This window comes from Sminthopsis crassicaudata, chromosome 1 (genome assembly GCF_048593235.1).
Source record: "Sminthopsis crassicaudata isolate SCR6 chromosome 1, ASM4859323v1, whole genome shotgun sequence".
Classification (NCBI taxonomy): Eukaryota; Metazoa; Chordata; class Mammalia; order Dasyuromorphia; family Dasyuridae; genus Sminthopsis; species Sminthopsis crassicaudata.
Genome location: NC_133617.1, coordinates 683,035,952 through 683,060,738, shown reverse-complemented (window position 1 = coordinate 683,060,738; position 24,787 = coordinate 683,035,952). Strand labels below are relative to the sequence as shown.

General features: G+C 30.9%; 1 protein-coding gene across 1 annotated transcript in view; it reads left to right on the top strand.

Moving 5' to 3' along the window:
• ZPBP (zona pellucida binding protein) overlaps window positions 1-24,787 on the top strand; it is a 103,535-nt gene that overhangs the window by 7,694 nt on the left and 71,054 nt on the right. Inside the window, exons 4-5 of the mRNA XM_074282743.1 lie at window positions 1,173-1,298; window positions 21,491-21,640. Of these exons, the coding sequence (XP_074138844.1) occupies window positions 1,173-1,298; window positions 21,491-21,640 (276 nt within the window). The remainder of the gene's footprint in view (window positions 1-1,172; window positions 1,299-21,490; window positions 21,641-24,787) is intronic.

Sequence of the window (24,787 nt, the reverse complement as noted above, 5' to 3'; positions counted from 1 at the left end):
TAATCTAGTTATTCTTTTCCCAGGCCAGATAATCTCTGGAATGTTAGGTTCAGTTTTAGAATCACTTTTGAGAAAGAGAGTGATAAGCTAGAGGAGAGCAGGTAGTATGTAAAGACTTTTAAGATCCTGCCATATGAGGCTGGCTAAAGGAATTGTAAATGTTTAATCTGGAGGTATTTTTTGTTTTTGGAGCGGGGCAGAGATGATTTATAAGTATCTTAATGCTTCTAATTTTGAAGATAATGGACAAATGGATAGATATATAGTGATGGATAGAGTGCTGGGCCTGGAGTTAGAAAGTAAGACATCTTCCAGAGTTCAAATTTGGCCTCAGATACTTAGTAGTTGTGTTACAGTGGGCAAGTCACTTAAACCTATTTGCCTCAATTCTTTATCTATAAAATGATCTGGAGAAGGATTCTTTTCATTCCATTCTAGGATCTTTGTCCCCCCAAACCACAAATGGGGTCATGAAGATTTGGACATGATTGAAGTAACTTGAACAACAAAAATTTTTAGGAAATATTAGACAATCTCAGAGACTGAAGTAGGAGCAATAGATGAAGTTTAGAGTTCCAGAATTGGGCTCAGTATAAAGAAAAACTTTTTAATTAATAGTGCTTTCCTAAAGTGGAGGGACAATAGCAAGCAGCAGGTTTCTGCTTCCTAGGTTTTTAAGTAAAATATGATTGAGTTCCTATTGGGTATTTTGTAGAAGGTACTTTTATCTAAGTAAGGATTGGACTATGTGGAGTCTGAAGTCCTTTCTCTACTTGTATCATCCAGTCTGACTTCCTTATTTTTACAGACAAAAGTGAAGAGAGTTTTTGTGACTTGCCACAGGTCATAACATACCCATTTGTGTTTGAATTAAGTTCTTTATTTAATTAAGCATATGCTTCATAAATATGGAAATATTTTTAAATAATAAAGACATATTTATTAGGAATATTGAATAAAATTAATGGAAAAAGAAGAAAGAAGATTTATAAACCAAGACTAAAAAATATTTTTCTTTTTCTAGAAGGGCAGTTATTATAGAATTGGAGTAAAGGACTGTAACAAAATCCTGACATCTTTGTTTTTGTGGGGGAAGTTTTATAATATTAAGATAGTATGGAAAAATCATTAATGTAGAAATATAATTGACAATTTTGGATACTATATTTCAGTCAAAATTTATGTCATGTTGCATCAAAGAAGTCCTCATATACTATGTATAACTGAAAATCTGCGCGATGTAGAGTTGATAGACCCATCATTCCATTGGCATACACCAATTGACACTACTGTTCCAGGTAAGATTTTATAGTTTTTATTATAATATATACTGAAAGACCTACTTTATAGTTATGTATGTTAGTATGTCCATCATAAATGAATGTTTAATGTTTTCTTTTAATTTTTGGATGAGATTTTTTAGAATTTAAAGCCTAAAGTTTCAGTGGCTATTTACTCAGGAGGATGAATTTAAAAATAAGGAAACACAGACTAGCATAGATCATTGAGCTGTTTGAGAGAGTTCAATAACCTTTAAATATTCCAAAGGAAATCCATATTGTTTGAAATATGCAGCTTCCTTTTATAAACTTAGGTTATTTGTACTAATTGTACATATTTTAAGAAGCAAATTTGTTTTTTGGTGTCTAAACAAAATGCAATTATGTACTTAGAGATATGTAATCATAATTAGAAATCTTTATTTTACTTGAGTAGGCATATCAAGCAAATCTACTAAAGAATCAATTTATAATAACTTTTGTAGATTGTTCCAAAAGTATTTCCAAATAAGATTTTTAAAATTAATTTTATAATTATACATTTTTTGAAGTATGTATGCATGAGTATTTTTTTAAATAACATTATCCCTTGTATTCATTTTTCCAGATTTTCCCCTCCCTCTCTCCCTCTACTCCCTCTTCTAGATGATAGGCAATCTCATACATTTTACATGTGTTACAGTATAACCTAGATATAATATATGTGTGTAAATCCAATTTTCTTGTTGCACGTTAAGTATTGGATTCTGAAGGTATAAGTAACCTGGGTAGATAGACAGTAGTGCTAATATTTTACATTCAATTCCCAGTGTTCCTTCTCTGGGTGTAGTTGTTTCTGTCCATCATTGATCAGCTGGAAGTGAGTTGGATCTTCTTTATGTTGAAGATATCCACTTCTATCAGAATACATCTTCATACAGTATTGTTGTTGAAGTGTATAGTGATCTTCTGGTTCTGCTCATTTCACTCAGCATCAGTTCATGCAAGTCTCTCTAAGCCTTTCTGAATTCATCCTGCTGGTCATTTCTTACAGAGCAATAATATTCCATAGCTTTCATCCAAATAAGATTTTGGACATAGCATGCTATTAATTTGTCCTAATTTTCATTTTTATGATTCACTAATTACGATTCTTTCTAACCATTAAATTAAAATTAAGTATTAATTCTGTACCTAGTAGTTTTACCATAAATATGTATCGATTGGCCTGGCATTTATTTTGATTAAGTAGTAGCTCTCCTTTGGTCTATATATCATCCTTTTCTCTCTCATAGCTTCAATTCTTTCTCTGTTCACTCTTTTTTTCTTCTGCTTATAAATATACTTGTCTTCTTAAAAATCTTCCTTTGATCATAATACTTTTTCAATTTGTTATTCTTTCTCTTTTCCTTCACTATCAATCTTCTGGAAGGAATAATTTATATTGCTATCTCAAAGTAATGACACACTTATTCCTCGATTTTTTAATGTCTGATCTTAATTCTACCCTTATAATTTTATTGTTTTCCCCCCCTCTAGGGTTGCTGATAACCTCTGTATTGCCAAAGATTATGACTTTTTTTTTTTCCAGTCTTCCTCCTTGATCTATAGTATTTCATGCTTCTCCTAGATACTCTCTCTTGTTTAGACTTCTAAATTAGTTGGTTCTCTTTTACTGGGTCATGATCTTCCTCAAAGACATTAAATATGAGTTACTATTGAAGACCTGTTTCTAACGTTCTTCTCAGTCTTAGTTTTTTATCTTCCTCTCCTTGAAGTCAGGCGCTTAAAAAAAAAAGACTTATAGAGCTTAGTATAGTTCCTTATTATTATGCTTATTTCTATTCTTGTGATTCTTCAGTGACCTCATCACCAAAATGATGCCAAATCTATATCTCCTCTTTTGACTTTTGCCCAGCAAACTAATTCTTTAATTTATAATGTCTATTGGATATCTTAACCTGTTTATCCTCCTGACATTTAACACTTAATTTCTTCAGAACCAAATTGATCATCTTTCTACCACAATTTGTCATTCTTCCTGGCTTCTCTATGATGTGAACTCTGAAACCAGCTTATTCTTTTCCCTTTTCAGGAAATGCTAAAAGGAACCCATCCTGCTATAATCAACCATATTTTCATATAAAAAGGAAATTAGTTTTCTCAGCCTATCCTGTTTGTATGGAATGCTGTCAAGTCTGAGTCTATTTTCCAACCATGGTGGAAATTTAAGTTTAACTAGACTGTCTAGTTAGCATCTTAGACAGTCACAACAACCTTTGGGCCTTAATGGGAACTAAGTTTTCCCAAACTATCTTTAAGCTAAATCCACATCCTTGTTACCCCCTAAATCCCTCCTTTATCTCTCCCTTCTCCCTCTGAGCTATAAAGTTGTCCCCTTCCAAAGCAAATTGCAAAATCATCTTTGGATATTTTTTATGACCTTTTCTGATGAATAAAAGTACTGTTTGGCAAAGAGAACATTATTATGATGTGCCTTGTGCCTTGCCTTTAGAACAAGAAATCGCTTTTCTGACCCTCATCATCTATATCTTTTGATGTTACTCTTTCCTTCCTTTGGTCAAAACCTGTATGCAAAACTTTGCATTCAACTTTGACTTTTTTCCTTCATGCTATATAGTCTTTCAGTTGTTAAGTACTATCACTACTTCCTCAGTATTTCTTAAATTTTCCTTTCTGATAACCATTTCAAATATCTTAGTTTCATTCTTCAACTGTGTTCTCATTTAATAGCTTCTTAACCAAGAGTTGGAGGTCAGTCATGAGAAGAATTCACAATGGCCATTCTCTTTGGCAAAAGATAGATTTATTTAAGAGAATGCATTGCAGACAAAATTAAAGGTTATAATAGATAATGGGTAAATATAAAATAAAATGAGAGAACACATAAAAGACAAGTTCCTCAGTGGAACTCACAATTACCCAGCAGAAGGGGAACATCCTGCTAGATTGGGCATGCCCTTAGCTGACAGAATATATTCTGAAAGGGACTTAGCACCATAAAAGAGTTTTTTCATTCTTCCAGTTTCTTCTCTCTGCAATATATCATTTACTCTCTTATATCTCTTATACTCAATATATCATATATCTCTCTTACTGGTCTTCCTAATGTATGCAACTCTCTGATTATGCTATTCTTCTACTTAGAAACTTGCACTGTCTTCCTATTAGTAATTTAATAAAGTATAAATCCTTATCTTTGTTTCTCCACAATTCAGCTCCAACTTATTCCTGGCCTTATCTCCTATTACTTCTCATCATGGTTTATAGTAAAGCCAACTATATCACCATATCTCTCTCAATTCTTTTATTTCCTTTGCTCACACAATTCCCAAAGTATTAAACAAATTTCCCTTTTCCTTTAAAACTCTTCACTTTCTTCAAGATCTAACTCATATATTACTTCCTTCATGAAGATTTTTCTAATTGTTCTCAGTTGAAAGGAATCACTGCTTTTTCATATTTCTTATAACAGTCCATCAAGAGCTTTTATTTATAACAAATATATTCTGTCTTCTATAAGTTTGTTTTTTTGTTGTTATTGATAATGTCTTATTCCTCTTCTCCCTTTTCCCTTTTCCTGCCATTCATTGATAAGTTCTTTGGGAAAGAGTTATGTCTTATTTCATCTTTGTATAAGAAACACCTGTAAGAGCATTTTGCATATGATAAATACTATTTAAATGTTGCTAAATTGAGTGGAAAAAATCATTCAGTTATTGTTTACTCACATAAAGGATGGATTTGTGCCAGACCTAGATGTTGGATACATGTTACCAATAAATAAACATAAAACTATCATTTGCAAAACGAGTGTTTCTATAGTCATTCATATTTGTGTTTCACAAATGTATTTTCTCCATTTTTCTTATTCTCTATTATTATTCTTAAAATATATTTTGTTTTTTGCTTCTCACTTGGTAAGAAAATACATTTTATTTTTTTTTTTGCCATTTAATTTAAAAAGATCCAAATTAACATAGCTGTTTTTATGTTCAGGCCTGCCACAAATCCAGATTGATGCATTGTACTCCTAATGACCTGTTGGAAGAAGCATCCAATCATCATCTCATTGCCCTTGGAAAGAGGGTGTTTTAATTGTTCTATTCTTTTTTTTTTCTTACAATTGTGAGATTATACTTAAGGATAAACATTTCTACTTACCTATAAGTTTATCTTATTATCTTTAATGAAGGAAAAGAAGAGAGAAAAGCATCAGATAAAAAAGTGTTCTAAAATCACAGCATACATTTGTTTTGAGATATAAAGAAGTCTAGTTTATATTTTTATGTTGCTATAGAAATTCATAATCCTGGATAGTAGTGTTGGCATTCTTATATTGATTATAAAATGTCACAGAAGAATGTGCTATACCAGATCAGATCATTGTTAGTTATATCCATTTTTTTTCAAGTAGTTAACTGCTTCTATCTATAAAACTTTTTGAAGAATGCAAAGCTGCAAGACTTGACCTTTCTCCTCAAGAGCCCTAACACTGACAATTTTATCTCAGAGTCCTTGTTACTATTAGTTAGATACTTGTTAGCATTCCTGTTTTGTAATGTTTATTTGGATTCTCGGTCTCATTCTCCCTACTAATTTGGAAGCTACTTGAGGTTAAGGACTACATCTTATTTCTCTTTGTATATTTTGTCCCCAGGCCCTATATCTAGTACAATGTTTTATACTTGATGTGTAGTTAAAAAATAATTTGCTGAATGCCATTGAGTTTTTTTCCAGGAAAGACACCTATCATCATAAGACATCATAGAATTCTCTTAATTTTATATTGTTATATGTGCAGCACTATACAGGAAAAACAAAACAAAACAAAACAAAAAAATATTTGTTCCTATTATTGACTTATTCTGTAGTAATGTTTTTCATCTCTGGCACTAAACAGTCTTTTTCCTATTAAATATTTAGTGGCTGATGATTACTCCTGGTTACTAATGTTATTTTCATTTAAAAAGTAATCTGGTACTGATGTGGTCTATGATGTGGGATTTGTCACCAAATGATGGGGGGCATCAAAAGTTGGGGGTCAGTCATGAGAAGAATTCACAATGGCTATTCTCTTTGGCAAAAGGTAGATTTATTTAAGAGAATGCATTGCAGACAAAATTAAAGGATACAATAGATATTGGGAGTGGTAAATATAAAACAAAATGAGAGAACGAATGAAAGACAAGTTCCTCAGTGGAACTCACAATTACTCAGCAGAAGGGGAGCATCCCACTAGATTGGGCATGCCCTTAGCTGGCAGAATAAATTCTGAAAGGGACTTAGCACCATAAAAGAGTTACTTATAAGGAGGAGAAGTGGGGGAAGAGAAGCATAGTGGAGTTAGGGGCGGTACCATGTGGCATGGAGGTGGTAAAGGAGAAAGATACCATGAGGCAGAGTGCCATGGAATGCTGACCCACAGGAAAGTAGCAGCTATGGGATGGCCCACAAGTAGATTTTATAGGGAAAATTTAAACTCATAACTGGGATTTCTACAGAGGGTAGGTTTCAGGAATTTGATATAATTTGGATTTCAGACTGGACCACCTCCCCAAATGGTGGGACTATGGAGCTCAACTGATCTCTATTATCAAAGCCGCCTTCCTGCTTGCTTAAGAAATTAATTTTTTTTAAATTAATTCCTCTACTAACCACACCTAACATTGAAGACCTCATTAGTATCATAATCAAACAGCTAGCTGCCCCCAAATGAGCATAAATCTTAACTATGAAAAACACCCTCCTGCAGATTCAGAGGATTCTCATTTTCCTTTTTCTCTCAGAAACACACAAATACATAAAAGGAAATCAGTATTTTAATATATCCTGTTTGTTAAAGACCAAGGGTACATCTCCTGCATGAAATTACAATTTAAAAAAGGTAATTCATATTGCTGTTAATTTTTATAAGACTTTGCGTTTTATTAAAGTTGAAAATTCTTTATCGCATTCCAAAGGATAGAAATCCAGGTTTCTAAATAATGCAAGAAAATAGGTTCTCATTGCAGTAAAACTTTGTTACCTATCCTATTGAGACTTCTGTCACCAGTTTCTGCACTAGTTTTCCCTGAAATTTTATCTTTTATTTTCTCTTGTTATTATCTTTCCTTTATAACATTTACATAGTGTTTGGAAAGCTCTTTATATCCATTAATTTGATGGTTATGACATTTTAAAAATATCTATAGTACTGTTTTCTATTTTGTAGATTAGAAAATTGAGGCTTAGAGATCATAGTCATACTGCTAATATGTGTTGGAAGTGGGATGGGAATTTTCATCTTCTTGACAATTTTTCAATTGTCAGAAAGGTAGTTTTATTAAATGTCTATGATTAGATGTTTTTGACAAAATGTATATCAACTATCATACATAGATTTGCATATTAGAAGAATTGTGATTGCCAGTCAAAAAATGGCAATTTTACAAAATTTTTAGCAAAATAAGCATCCATTATATTGAAGTATTTTATGGCACTTTATGATAAACCATCTCCAATTCTCCATATAACAAACAGTAGTTATTTTTCATTTTATCTAAGAGATAGGAACATTACCATTTTGATTTTTAAAACTATTTAAGCAATATATAAACTTTTCATATTATTTTACAGTGGTGTGAATATTCCAAATGAAAACATAACTTGAAAAGGACGTATTAATGTGTATTTCTTTCATCAAGCATTTTTTGATTTCCTCCACCATACAGAATAACATTGTGCTGTAGTTTGGGAGGCATAGAAAAAGGAACTTCAGTTTAACAGTCTACTTGGAAGATAAGATTTAGGAACCTTAGGAAAACCTTAGAAAAACATTTTTGTATTCTATTGGAGTTTATGATGACCAAAGAAGGAAATTAGAGGCGTAGTCAGGCACATGAAACATATTTCAAAAATTTCCTCATCAAAAACAATAAATATGATCCTATAATCTTCACCAAAAGTTAAAACAGCTAGTTCAGTATGCATCTTAGGAGCCTCTGAAAAATGAAAATTTGACAGTACAGTTGTGAATGATCCTAATAAGGAAGAAAAGGAGAAATCAATTAGAGATTGATTTGACTTCAGATGGTCTTATTTTAAATGAACATGTACAAAAGACATAAGGGGAGTATTATAACAAATTACTACTGGCATTCACATTTTTTTTTTTAGTTATAAATCAGTATATGTATATCAAAAGACTTAATTCTCATAAGTCTCCTGAATTACATGTCTCCATTTTACATGTGAGGAAGCAGGCTCAAAGGTTAGGTGATTTTCTAAAGATCAAATAACTGGTGGAGCTAGGACACAGACCAAGGTCTTTTGCCTTCTTTTTTATTGTACTTCCTAGTATGCCATAAAAGTGTGACATAGAACTTTTAACAGTAACTAGGTTTAAAAGAATGCTGAAAGTCAGCATGAATTGAGACTTATGGAAAATTGGATACCAAATATGGCTTTTGTAGCTATTTTGGGGACAAGAATTGTAAAACAGAAGAGAAATGAAACTTCAGACTTTTGTTACCCTTAACAGGCAGAAAACAGAACAATCTAACTTTTATTTTGATATATATTTGCAATAATGGAAAAATATCAGATTTGAAAAGCTAAAATAAATTTAGTCAAAAAAAATTGAAGGATTGTGGGAAGGTAGCAGCATGCAATATCTTACAAGCGTTCCATTGGACATAAATATGCACCATACTACTAGTCTATAGAAAAAGTCCCCAGGCCAACACAGATATTCTATAGATGGAAGCTTGCAGTTTGATAGAAATCTGGAAGAATCATGTACAGGGGTAGATCTCAAGTAGCTGATCCTAGAAACTTTGGGATGGTCCTAGAAAATTTAGGCCTGAGGTCTAATGCTCAAGCTGAGCCACTTAACTCTCCCTATACCAGGTATGGTCATTTAATCTAAACTGGCAAGGACATTCCCAGGAGATCTAATAACACTTCCAGAAGCAGTCTGAGGCTAGCCTAGTCCTAATTGGGCCTAGGTCAATACAGGTGAAATATAGCTAGTCCCCAGTGGCCTTAGTCAAGCAGTAGGAAAAAGACCCTAAACAAAATTCAACCTGAGCAGTCCCTGAAGTTTGTGATGAGAACCTAGAACTGGGAAGAAGGACCAGAGTTGGAGTCTATATTAGGAGAAATCTTGGAGCCCTATGACAAAATAGAGCATACAGGCAGAGCTCTGAAATGAGTCCTTTGAAGAAAAAGACCATCTTGAGGGAAAATGTTTTAACTCTAAACTCTCATTAACAAAAGTGAGAAAGAGTAAGGCAAGCAATTAAAAAATTGAAAAATAATAAATCAGAAATTCCTACTAAATAAAAAAAATTAAAATTAAAGGAAAAAGTAATGTGATTGAAAGCAAAATGGTCATTGAATTGATAAACAAAACTAGGAACTTTTTTTTTAAATGAAGAAAATAAACACATTGATTTAAAAGAGAAGAAAATCAAATCGTATCAAAAGTTAAAAAAAAAACTGAAGAGAAAATTGGAAATTATTAAACTATTTATCCAGTTATATGCTAACAAAACTGATAACTAAGAGGAGCTAGGCTATTAATAACCCAATATTAGAAAAAGAAATTAAGCCAAAAATGAACTCCTCAAGGAAAAAAAAAAAACTTGTAGGATCAGATACATTCACAAGTGAATTCTATCAAACATTTGAAAAACAATTAAAATGTTACATAAAAGCCTTTTGCAATAAGAAGACAAGTCTCCAATCTCTACGATATGAGATTTAACCTAGATTATGCTACTAAAACAAAGAGGAGACAGAACAGAAAAAAAAAAGAGATCAACATTCCTTGTGAATACACATGCAAAATAGCTTTTTAAAAATTAGCAAATAGTCTAAAACAACATATTAAGGAGATTATGTTATGACTAAGTTGTCAAATACTAGAAATGCAGAGTTGGTTAATAATAAAGAAAACTATACATATAATCAACTTTGTTAATAACAAAACTGTATGATTATATAAAAATGCTAAAAATATTTTCAAAATTACATATTTTTATTAAACTCCAGAAATCATAGGAATAAAGGAACTTTCCTTAATAAAAAAATAATATTTTTCTAAAAGCAAGGACAAATATGTAATTAAGAAAAAAGGAATTTCCAATTAGATCAGAGATAAAGCTAGGATATTTAGTATCACCACTACTACTGAATAGAAATGCTAACCATTGCATTGACAAAAAAAGGTAAATTGAGGTAACAGGTATGAGCGAAACCAAAATTATCACTCTTTGAAGATGGTGATGATATACTTGAGATCCCCAAAGAGCCAATTAAAAATTGAAATAACTAGTAAAGTTTAATATATATATGCATATATATCCACATAAATCATCATTTTTCCCATATGGGAAACATAAAGGAAACTTAGAAAGAAAAATTCCATTCATTCAGCATTAATACAGCAGATTTTAAATGTTTGGAGTGTGTATTTCAATGTTTATCCAGAAACCATATGAATGTGATTATGAAACACTTGGCATATATGTTATATAATATGAGAAACATTAATTGTTCATGCATAGGTCAAACTAACAAATTAAAGATAAAAATATAATCTAAATTAATTTACTATGTAATGATGTACTATTCAGACTACCAGAATAATATAGAGCTAAAAAAAATAAAAAAGAGGAACAAAAGCTTGAGAATGACAAGAATAATTATTGAAAATGTAAAAAAAGATCTTTATTACCAAGGCTCTTAAACAAACTAAATTTATTTGGGGAGTTTTATTTATGTATTTTAAAAGCAGCTCTAATTATCTTTCACCATTTTTAAAGAGACACAGAGAGGCACAAATTAATTTATGTGCTGGTGTGAATACATAGATTACAGCTAAATCCTCTGATTGGATGCCTTTGCCGACAGGTCATCTGTAGGATAAACAATCAGTCTGAATTTGTAGCATCACATAAAACAAGAAAAGGTAAGAAATTACTTTGAATTTTAACAGATGTTACTAAAATTATCTTGGTATTGTAAGAAGTACTTTTGTGCTAATTTTTATACAAATATTTATCTTCAAGGAAAAGTATCGTAGTCTCTAGCCTTGATTTGAATGTTTAAGCAAATGCATGCTTCATCTGTACATAGATATAATATTTTAAAGGAAATGCAAAATAGGATACCAGAATAACAAATTCTATGGTATTCTTGATAATAGCTTGAAATTTTAAAAGAAAAATACTGTTAATCTTATATATATATGCATATGTATATCAAATTTGAAATATTTCCCCCTTTAGTATGTATCTTTTTATATTATATAATATATACATTATCCTAATTAGAACAAATAATGAATGCTGTAAAGTGGTGGCATGTATTGTCATACTGTGTGAAGTTATAATTAAGTAAAATAAAGTGGTAGTTGGTTCTAACTCAATTAAAATGTACTGTGTGAATTTTTACAGCCATTACCATTATTTGAGATAATTAGGACCTACCTCTATATTGCTAAACACACACACACACACACACACACACAAGTAAGCAGGCATTTTGAAGACAGCCTGGCACAATGGATTGAAAACTGGCTTCAGAATCAAAATTTGGGTTCATGTCTTACCTTTGACATATACTGGATATTATGTTGGGTGAGTCACCTAACTTCTTTGTACTCTAGACATTGTTAGATTGAGTTTCCTAATCATTGAAAGTACAGATTCAATAAAACTAGTGGTCATTTATGAGATGAATTGGCAAAGACTGTGGAATGATATGAGATCTGTAAAATACAGATAAAGAAAAACTTTAGTTTGATATATCACTTATGTAGAGAACATTTATCTTGCAACTTCAATTATCTGTATTCTATTGAACTAGAAAGAAAGCAAAAAATACTGTGTGTATGTATATGTATCATATATTTATTTGTATCTCTATAGACAACCATAATATATACTTACATATATCCTACAAATAAGAAAGTCTATCAGTTTCTTCAGAGATTAATAATTTAAATTTTTGGTTACAATTTTTATAGGCCTTGTTAAATTTCCAACCCAAAGCATACAAATGAAATAAATTAGAAAGAGGAATATAAAAGGAAAAAGTTAAAATTTTTCTGCAGCAAAAAAAGGATTGCTGACAAGAAAGAAGACAGAAAACCTTTGAGCATATATTAGAAATCAGAAAGTTAAAATCTTTATCCATTTAGTTATAGAACAAGCAATCCTATATGCTCTAAATCCCAGAGGCCATTAATTAATTATGGTATATAGGAGCAAAATATTAGTATCAGTGTTCATAATGATGACCCTCATTAAGTATAATTTTATTAGAATACTTTTGTTTAGTTCAACAAACATTTGTCAAAACTGGATGTGTTTAAAGCATTTTGCTAGATATGAGTAAGAAGGGTAAGAGTCATATATGTTTGAAAAAAATATCCCTTAAAACAAAGGTGTTGGTGTTTTTAAATGATTTAAATCATGGGGGGAAAGGATGATGATGTCAGAGGTATATTTGTTATTTTTCTCCTTTTTTCATATTAAAGTGAAATGATGTCCATCATGGTAGCAGAAATTGGCAGGATTTTTGGATCATTTAAGCAAAAAGAAATATTAAAATAGAAAATTATTGTAGTTTGTATTGCTGAAAATAGGAGCTTTTGAAGTTTGTTGGGGGAATAGAAATGAAAATGAAAATTTTGTGACATGAAAAAACGACAGGACTTGAGCTTTGATATCAACGTATTATGTGGGGTGGTAGTTGTAGAATATAATAAATAAAACTTTGTTTTTTAAATTATTTTGGTACTTGCCATGTCTAGCATCTTCTACTTATTTTTCTCAAAGTATTTATAATATTTAGGTGTAAGGCTTCAAGTCTTTGGCTTTTCTCATTCATCACTCCTGAGAACATACTGATATATTTGCACTGAAGTTAACAGGTATCAAAGTATACATGTTGATTTAATTTGAGTGCCTTATTGAATTCTGTTTGGGATTGTTCTAAATTTTCATCCTCTGAAACATATTGGCACATGATATGTAATTATTTTTTCATGGTGGTCTTTTTTGCAAATATTCATTATGAGTACTGCATTACAAGGACCAGACATCTTATGACATTATTTCTAAATCAACTTCACCAACTCCATTGTTTATCTATCCAAGGAGAACTTGTGAGCCATCCTTCGATTTAGTTGCAACTTCCTTTTGTCTTCTGATTTCATTTATAGTAAGAATATCAAGAGTGGAGGAAGGGTTCAGGATCAAATGACCAGCAAGATGGCAGAGTAGTTGCTTCCAGAAACCCTCAGAAATCCCAAAATCTCAGAGAAAAAATTATGTACCAGATATAGAGTAATTTCAACTGAATTCACAAGTTAAGAAGACAGAAACACCATTCAAGGTAAAAACTTTATGAAATAACAGCGGAGAACTTGAATACTTAGAACTTTCACTCAAAATCTCCCCCATCCTTTTTCCCCTCTCCAGAAACTACTCCATCTACACCAGGCATAAGTGTACAAGCAAACTTCAGGCTTTTGACTTAGAATTCAGATGTTGGAATCCTTGCCCATTATTTCCATGAAATTTATTTAGCCTGAACTCTTTCGCCCCCAGCCCTTCTTCCATTCCATTGCCAAGCCCATATTGTATAAGAGACAACATCCTTTGGATTTGCCAAGCCTGATAAATCCTTTAAGAAGGAAAAGAGTGAGATAGAAGAGAAAGGAGATGCATGCAGTGCAAATTATAGCACAGAGACATGTTAGAGAGCAAAGAATGACCATGACTGAGGAAATGGGGACTAGAAATTCAACTGGGAAAAGTTATATACTCCTGGAGAATACTGAGTAGGGATAGCATAACCCACCTTATGTCCCTCCATACAAAGAGACTGGGAGAATCAATATGTTTATTTTTTGGGTTCTGTGCATCAGTGGAATATGGAAGGATAAATTGTAAAAGGGAGAGGCCAGAAACAAGTGGTTGGGAACAAATGAGTAGTGTTGAAAGTGCAGTTCCAAGGCAAAAATAATTCATAAATAAATAAACCAACAGAGTATACTGAAGACAAAAGGAAGAATGAATAAAACCTCAAAAAGAAGCCAGTGCATATGGATCAGTTAATATAATATTAAGGACAACAAACCAAAATTGTCCAATGAAAAGATAATTCTGCAGACAATCACTTAATTCATATAACAACAGCAAGAAATTCCCAAAATTGTCTTAAAAGCAAAATAAAACTTTTTTTTAATGAAGAAATTAGGAATGATTTCATAATAGAGGAAATAACAGCTCAAAGTAAAATTCAAAAAATGCAAATACTGGAATGTGAAAAATTAAAAGCATAAAGAAATTTTTTTTCCAAAGAAGATTTAGAACAAATAAAATACTGATGTGTAAAAATTGAGCAGAAGAGAAGCAAAAGCCAGCAATGCCAAAATAATGCATAACTTCTAAACAAATTAAAATAACTTACCTTGAAGACAGAAAGTCTGAAGATAACTTATGGATATTAGTACTTCCAGACAGATTAAAGAAAAAACAAAACAATAAACAAGCCTGAACACCATCGTGTAGGAGACAATACAAGAAAACTTCAAACTTTTGAATAGATATCAAATAACTGATTAATAGAAATCACAGATGAAAAAGAAAAAAAATGCATCAAATTCTCAGGCATGAAGTGCTTAAATTTCATTATTTCAGTTATAAACATTTTGGAAGCAGCCAGAATAAAGACTTTCAAATATAAAGGAAAAGCAATTCAAATAATCCAGACTCATCATGTAGTAAGAAGAAATTACAGCAAAGAAGAGAATAACATTCCTTAAAATCAAGGTGCTCAACTTCTACCTTAAATAACACAATGTAAAACCAATGCTAGTCAACAATGAAAAATTGGACTTTTAAGCCAGAAAGGCATTTGAGGCATTTCTGCTTTAAAAAAAAAAAAAAAAAAAAAGGAGGAAGAAAAGCAAAGCAAAGATGAGCAAATAGCTCTGAACAACAGAATCACAAGAAGTATTTGATTCTCAATGAAAAGATTGTCTATGGAAATAAACTGATTTTAATAAACATTCCTTGGAGATATTGTAGGTTCATTTCTAGACCATGATAATACAATGAATATTGAGATAAAGTCACTTGAATTTTATGTACATAAAAATCATGTTCACATTATTACATTTATTAAGTATGCAATAATATGATTAAAAAGATGTACGTAACTAATTAAAATACTTTGTTGGTAAAACATGCTATATTATCTAAGCCTTTGTTGAGGTGCAATCTTTTTTCTCGTAGAGGATCTTGACTTGATGTTCATGGTTACTTACTAACTGACTGATCAGACTGGTATTTTGCTGAAAGTTGGGGGGTTAGGGCAATTTCTTATAATAAGACAATAATGAAGTTTGCCCCATTGATTGATTCTTCCTTTCACTTGAATACTTAGAGGCCATTGCAGAGTTATTAGTTGATTTAATTTCAATATTTTGTCTTATAGAATGGTGAGACCCAAAGGGAGAGATAAAGCCAGGCACAGCTGGTCAGTGGAGTAGTTAGAACACACATTTATCATTAATATAATTATGATAACATCAAAGTTTGTTGATCACAGATCACCATGACAGATATAAAAATAATGAAAAAGTTTGAAATAGTGAGAGAATTACCAAAATGTAACACAAAGACATGATGTGATCACATGCGGTTGGAAAAATGTCCCACATAGACTTGCCTGAAGCAGTTTTGCCACAAATCTTCACTTTGCAAGAAATGTAGTATCTGCTAAGCATAATAAAGTGAAGTGCAAAAAAAAAAAAAAGTCATGTCTATATTGGGTTGTTTTTGATATTATTGCTATTGTTGTGGTGATTATTTAAAGAATTGATTTTTGATGGAAAGAAAGAACAAACAGATACTAAGGCATTATGAGAACCTGAGTCTGTGGATATAAGGGAAACTTTTAAAGAATCTGAAAAAGGGAAAGAGAGAATTAATAATCTGTGGACTAAATCCCTTGACTACTATAAGTGAATCAGTATATTTTGTGACTATCAGATTGAAATATTATACAAAGAGGGAAGGGGAGCAAATATCAGAAGGGATAGGCCATTCTCCTCTCCCAACCACCTTTACCAAGATGAAATGTGAAATATAATTACTTTAGTGTTTCAACCAGAGTAGAGGCTATGGGAGATTCGAATAAAGACAATGGCTAGAAGGGACTGTTATGGAGGAATTAGAGAGCAGATCACTGAAAGACTGTCATTAAAGAATAATTTTGTAGAAGAGTTGATATTATATGCATATATATTATACATAAATGTGTATTTCTTCATGTGTATGTATTTGCAATAAAATCCTGATTCAGTGTACATTTAGGGTGCCTCGAAAAATGTTTGTACGTTTTTGGATATCATCTCTCCCAAGAGAGGGAGTAAGAATCCTGAAAGAATGGAAAAGGCAAAGGATATACTTAGGTTTCTTTAAAAATGGAATAGACTGGCACAACACAACACAGCTTCCATGTGATTGTACTATTTCCTGAATTGATATTTCTAAGAAAAATTTCAGAAGAAAATAGGAAGATGCTTTAAGATCTATAGATGCAGTAACATAGAAATGAGTTCTTTTGGTTATGTTACATTTAAAATGTTAACTAGACAAACAATTGTAAACGTCTGAAAGGCAGTTGATGATGCAAGATTGGAGATCAGCTGAGAGGTTAAGAGAGGATTGGTAGCTTTGAATCATCAGCACAGAGATGATAAATCTACCAGAGCTAATGAGATTGACAAGGGAGTAGGAGAGCGGGAGGAGAGAAGAGGACACAGCACAAAGTCCTGTGGGACATGCCTATGCTTAGTGGGAATGAATGGTTTGAGGATTTAGCAAAGGAGACTAAGAAGGAGTAGGAGAACCAGGATAGTAGTCTTTGTACAGTTACACTTAGTTGATGTGTTGGTTAGCTTTGCAGAATTGCTTTTGAAAAGCCTTATTTTTAATGGTTTGAAACAAAGATGACTCTAATTATGGAAAAGGAAGAAGAGGGATATCAGAAATAAAGGTTATGTAAAAAATCAATTAAAAATAAAAAGTAATATTAAAAAAGAGACATAAAAATATAGTAACAGCACTCTGGAGACAAATTAATGACGTAAAGGAGAAGGGAAGAAAAATTAATGCAAAAGAATAGGTGAAGAAAATTACAATATTAACAATTATAACTTTAAATAAGAGTGATAAAAAGCAAAATCCAGCAATATATTGCACACCAGAAAAATAGTGTCTTTAGCAGTTTAAAGCTTTTATACCTATAAATAGAAACATAATGAATTAAAATAAGAGAAACTGAAACAAAATTTAGAGTGCATCAAATAATTCCATGAGTTTAAATCACAATATTATGCAAAATTAAAAAAAATTAAATGATGCTATCCATATATATAAGCAAGAAAGCCATGTTGTACTAATGAATAAATTTACTAATTTTAATGACCAAAGTTATAAATGAAATATTAATTGAATTGTGAAAAGGTTCAAATTATAAGAATAATTATAGAAGTTGTAATATTTCTTCCTCACATAAGAATGTCTAAGAGAAAGATTGAAAAAATACAACACAACAGACTTTTGGAGCACTTAAATCTGAAAGATTTAGGATTTCCAAGAAATGTGAAAAAAAGTCTATACATTATGTCATTGAACCACATAAAAAAAATGTGCTTAGATACAAAAAATTTACAAATGTTAAAAAATAAAAATAGTAAACCCATTATTTATAGAATGCAATGTAATTAAATAGGGAACATGAGCAAAACAAAGTTTCATGTCAGTTGAGTAGCATCCTGAATAATGAATATTTTAAAGAGCAAATATAGAGAGGACATTTACATCAAATAGAAAAATTACTAAGCATTATTTTAAAATGTATAGGATGCATTAAAGCAATTCTATGATTGAAAAATTGTTTCAAAAAAAATCAACAAAATAGAAAATAGAATTAATGAATTGAGTATAATTAAAAATGAGATAATCAGCACATTAAAAGTAAGCACAGAAAAGGGTATCTTGAAATTTGGAGTAGAAATAGGTACATTGAAAAACAAAAACATTATAGAAATGATAAATAACATGTAGTTGCCACTTTCAAAAGACTAATGGCAAATTAGACTTCAGAATTCTGATTAAAAAAGTGAATAATGTCAAATTAATAATGTATAAGGAAAAATCACAACAAATAGAAAAGTAATAAAAAAAATGATTGCTTGAGCCCTTTACACACAATTAATTGCCAGTAAAATTTTTTAAATGGAGTACTACCTATAAAAATATGAAATAATCAAATTAATAGAATAAAAAAGAGAGCAACCAATTCTCAAAAAGTGAAATAAAAAAAAAAAGGAGTCAAAGGGAGAAAACTTAGTTTAAACATTTATAAAGGAATGCTAGCAAATATTTTAAAAGCAATTAATATCTATGCTACACAGATTATTTACAAAAATTGAAAAAAAATTTTACAAAACTTTTTTTTTTTGGGGGGGGAACAAATAAAGTTCTAATACCTGAACTATGTAAGTTCAAAAGATAGGAAAGGTTTTTTGAGGGAAAGAGGAGTTCTGTTTTTGACATGTTGGCTTTTGAGTTGGCAATTGGTGATATATATTAGCATTGGTCCATTCCCTTTCTCTTCACAGGGCCTATCTTTCTGCATGTTTGTATAGATAACTATCTACCCTGGGATCTTAACTATTGTTAGGACCTAATTAACAACATTGTCAAATATTACGTATAAATAATTTTTAAAAATTTGAATTAATAGAAGAGGCTGTTTTTAATCATTTCAGTCACGTGTGACTCTTCATGACCCTAATTTGATTTTCTTGGCACTGTACTATCCAGTTGCCCTTTATAGAAGGTGTAGTAGAGATTAATCAGACTCCTTTTATATCAGTGATGATGGAGGAAGAAATTAAGGAAATGTTTATGTATACATGAATCTTACATTTCTTAAAATATTAGTTTATGGGAAATCTGCAATGCTGTACTACTTCATATATGGTGCTCTGATTTAGCAGATATAGACACTAAGAAATAAAGTATAGGTTTTAGTTATCATTGATTGAGTTATAGAGTGAAATTTGGAGTAAGGAATTGCTACATGATTTATTTTCCAACTAGATATTTTTGGGATATAATTTTTTTTTGCTGGTATAGCTTTTAGGATCTTTTGATGCTAACCCTAATTCTGAAATGTTTATTTTTCAAATTCCAGAAATATTTAATTTTCTTTGCTTTGTTTTCACTCATCAGATACTTCATTTTGGTGTAGAGTTTCTTTCTTTACTATTACCTAATAGGAAAGATAAAAATCTTTAGAGTTTTGTTTTTTTGTTTTTGTTTTTTAGAATTTTTTTTTCCTAGGCACTAAGAATAGCAGATTATAGAATGTGCAGAATAGTAGAAATCTCCTTCTATGTCTAGGGCAGTGCTTTGTATATGAGAAACCCTTACTAAGGACCTCAAAAATCAGCTTGTAAAACAGTAAGGAAGTAGCTAGAGACAAGAAATCCTGGTTTAGTTTTCTCTTGAAATCTTAAGTAACTAAATCAATTTTATATGCAGTTCTTAACACATTTATAACTGAAACCATTGATTTCAAAATCATTAATCAGTGATAAACTTTATTGTATTTTTTTAAATGGATAGAGCTCACTTTACCTTTAGCATCAAATTTCTTACTAATCTTTCAATTAGTTAAGTTTAAACAATGCTATTTCTGGTAAGAAAAATAACTTTTAAAAATTCACCAAAATCCCTAATTATTTGGAGTACTGAACTATCCTAAAGAAACTTCTGACAGAAGTAATACATTTATTAGAGACAGGTTTGTAAAATGATGTTAGAACATAAATATAAATATAAAATAGCAAAACCAATAATGTTTAAGCAATTTAACACTTTTTGGTCATGGCCATTGGTTAACTTAACTACTCCACTATGCAGCAAAAAAAAAAAAAAAAAGTCTTCCTATTCATCTTCCGTCAGCAAAAAATTTCTTGTTACACTCACATTCAAAAATTCTTTTGAGTCATAAATGTTTTCCTTTACTGAAAACTTGCCTTCATTTAGGCTTCAATCATGACAGGGTTGTATTTACTGAATATATCTCATTGATTCCATCTTGATACCAAAGGACTTTTAATTTTTTTCTCCCTAAGTCCCCTATAAACCAGTGATTTCACTGGTGGAGGATACTCCCACTGAGGAATTTCTACCAATGAAGATTTGCATTCGATATAAAGCTTATAATCTTTGGGAGTTTCTTTCAAATTTGAGAGACTCAATGTTCTCATGATCTAAAAGCTAGTATATGAAAGAGGTGGGACTGGAACCCATGTCTTCTTGATTTTGAGCAACACTCTAATCATTATGTTTTGATACTTCTCTTAAAGTTTGTTAATAAACACATTAAGTGCATCATTTGAAAATTAGAATCAGAAAATGTTTTGAGTATCATCTGAAATGAATTCTAACAGTTAATTTTTATGGGTATGATATATTAAATTGATGGCTAAACATCTTATTATCTAAAAAAATTGGTTATCTGAAGCAATATTACTGACTTCTATTCTGATGATCCAAATAGTAATTATAAAGATATGGAAGGGACGTTATAGATCATCCAACCTTTGCTCTCAAAAAATATAGAAATCCATCCTGGTATCATCATCATTTTTAGCCTCTAGTATCTTCAGTTTCAAGAGTTTAATATTTTATGAGGCAAACATTGCTTTGTTATTATAGCCCTAAAGGTGAGGAAAGTATTTCTTTTGCACTTGACATTTGATTCTTTAAAATATATAGGTATATTCATTTCAAATAGGCTATAAATTCCTTTAGGAGAGGGATTGTGTCTTTGATTTTCTTAACACATCTTAGAAGCTCAACAAATACTTAATTGCTCTTTCTCCTTATAGCCCATAGAGCTGCTTGATTAATAAACTTAAACTATGAGGAGCAAGATCTTCTTAGCTGACAGACTTAATAATCAGTTTCTTCCTTTCTTTTACCTTCTGATATCCAGCCCAGTGCTAGAATCTTTGCAGTTGAATATTGACAGTTTTAGTTTGATTGGAATTTTACTTTGGTAGTTTATCCTAAGAAATTAGATCAAAATTCAGTGGTTAAGAACTATATTTATTTCTTTATTAGACAATTCCTCTGTAAAAGTAACAACAACAGGAAGCCTTATATTCCATAACTTCACTGAAGAGATGAGTGGAATTTATACTTGTTCCCTTACATATAAACGTATACCAGAAGAGGTGGAAAAAACTCTCCAGCTAAAATATGTTTTATACGGTAAGAAGAACATTTCTCTTTTGTTTTCATTTTTTCATTTTAAAATGTTTAATTTCTTTAAATTTTTATAAAGAAATCTAATCTTATAGCATGCACAATCATAATACCCTTTCTTGGTGCAGCTAATAGCAATATTAAAATTAAACAAATGCAAATTGTGATACTGAATAATAACAAATTAAATCAAACAAATAACATTTGCTCAGTAATTGGCTTATCATATAGAGAAAATTTGGATAAAATGCTTAATGAGATATATAGCTTCATGTAGTAATAACCCCTGTACATTGAAATCTCTTTTGGGGTTTGCTGGACAGTTGAAGAAAGATGGATATGAAAACCTAACTTTCAAGATCCATTCTGCTGAATCTCATGCCAATAAAATATTGCATAGTGAAATTAAATTCCATTAGATACTTTTTTTTAGAAAAGAAGTTTTGTGATATATACCCTGCATATTCTGGTTCATTGTGTAGATTCTTGCTCTACAATTTGAGTATATTACATTATTCCATAGTGAATAAAGATGACTTCAAACTTTTTTTTTAAATGTTAAAAATAATTATTTCCCCTCCACTTGCACGTAAAACAATTTTTAATATTTGTTTTTAAAAAATTTTGAGTAAGAAATTCTCTTCCTTCCTTTCTCCCTCCCTGAGATAGTAAGTAATTTGATATGAGTTATACAAGGGCAATTATGCGATTATACAAAACATATTTACATATTAGTTATAGTATGAATTATGTGAAAGACAAAAAAGATTATTAATTATAAAGTAAAAATGCTATTATTCTTCTCTGCATTCAAACTCCATCAATTCTTTGTCTGGAGGTAAATTGCATTTTTTATCATGAATCTTTTGGAATTGTTTTGGATCATTTTATTGTTGAGAATAGCTAAATCATTCATAAGCGATCATTGTAAAAAATTTCTGTTAGTTGTGTACAGTGTCCTTTTGGTTCTGCTCATTTCCCTCTGCGTCAGTTCACATATATCTTTCCAGTTTTTTTGGAAAGCATTCTACTCATTGTTTCTAATAGCATGATAGGATTCCATTGCAATCACATACCACAGCTTATTCAGCTGTCCTCTCAATTGATGAGCTTCCTCTCAATTTCTAATTCTTTTTCCCAACAAGAATTGCTATAAATAGTTTTGTACATATAGATGCTTTCCTCTTTTAAAAAAAATCTCTTTGGGATATAGACTTATTAGTAGTATTGTTGAGTTAAAGAGCATGCACAGTTTAATTGAATCAAGATACCTTGATTATGACTTCATGGCTGTTATGTTAATTGGATGATTAACTTCATTTTCATTTTGCTTGTCCATTTTTATTAAAAAATAGCAACTAATCATTTGAACCCAAATATTAACATTAATATGCATTAGCAAAATACATATTCCTATAAAAATGAAATTACATACATAGTTTAAAACAAAATTCCATAAAATGTAAAGATCTAGTTAAAACTGTGAAACTTTTCTCTATTCCTTAACTACTGTTTAATTTAACCTTTAATGCAATTGATAGAGTCCTACTCCATGTAAGTAGCTCTAACTTCTCAAATTCTGAACTGAAAGGCATTGTTTCCATGTTGGAAAGGCTGTAAATAAGATTCTGGCAACAAACTGAAATTGCTTCTGAGATTTAGATGGTAGACAGTAGATTGGCCACATGGTGATGATTTACTTGGTCTTGGAAACCCATGAAAAAAAGAAAGGTCCAAAAGGACTCCCTCTTAAGACTTCTTAGCCTTCTTTTCCTTCTGAATTCTAGGTGGCAGTGGCAGAAAAGGAGGCAGAGGGAACTAAGAACTGCAGTTTTTAGACTGTACATAAACCTTATCTGGGCTGTGGCTACTTGAAATATGAGGTCTTTGTTAGTGATTTAAGCAGATAACTCCTGGAGGGGAACTGTATAATATCAACCTTGATGTTCTTGCTAAAAATGAAAGCATAAGATAGAAGTTGCAACTAAGTAGGAAAAATAGCTCACAGATATACCTATGTACCTGGCACATAGCAGGGATTTGGTAAATCTTTATGGACTTTCTGATTGCCCTTGAAGAATTAAAGATAGGAATTGAGAAAAATCACATTCTTAGTATACTTAAAATGCAACAAAAATGTTATTTGGTGGATCATGTGGTAATCTTGTCTTCTAGTACTCATGATAAAGTATTAATAAAGGAATCCATGATGAAAATAATTGCAGCTACTGCACAAGTTTTGGTTGCAGAGGATAAAGTAGGGATATTTTATAAAGAATTGATCCATGTGGATTCTTTATGCACTTTGATATTTGGTGACTTTAATACAAATGTATTGTACAAAAAAGGTGGAAGTGCTATTAGAAAATATATGTCTGGAACAAGACATGTAAGAGAACAAAAACTTGCAGACTACATAAAAGTCTTATGACTTTATATCACAAATACTATATTTGAGAGGAAAAAAAGTTGGTGCTGAATATGAATATTTCTTTCATAAAGAAATTGAATTATATTTTGACATATTGTTGATATTGAGTTATCTCTGAGTTAGCTATTATTGTGTAATCAGATTTAATAATCTATATTCCTATAAATGCAGGATCTTTATGAGGGTTTAAGTAGGAATTAGGCAGCATTTTTGGCTTTTGTTTTTCAATCTTTCCATTAACATTGTTGTAGTTGCTGTGTATGTTATTTTTTTGGCTATACTTTCTTCACTCTGCTTCAGGTTATGTGAATATTTCTATTCTCTCTTTTCATCATATCTGTTATTTCTTATAGCATCACAATAGTATCCCATTACATTGATGCATCACAATCTGTTTAGCCATTCTCCAGTTGCTATTCTCTATTTGAATCTTCTCTATTTCCAATTCTTTACTATCACAAAAAATTGCTGCTATAAATTTGATACATATTAGGACTTTATTTTGTTCATTGACTTCCTTGGGGTATAAACATAATAGCTATATTTATTAAATATGTTATTTGATTAATTCTAAATTGCTTTCCAAAATGTTTGTACTGATTCACAGATCCATCAATAATGCATTACCTTTTTACCATCTTGAAATGGAATGATTTCAAGATTAGAAAATCCCACTGTGCTTGTTTGCTGATTATGAAAAAGCTTTTAATTTGGTATAGCAA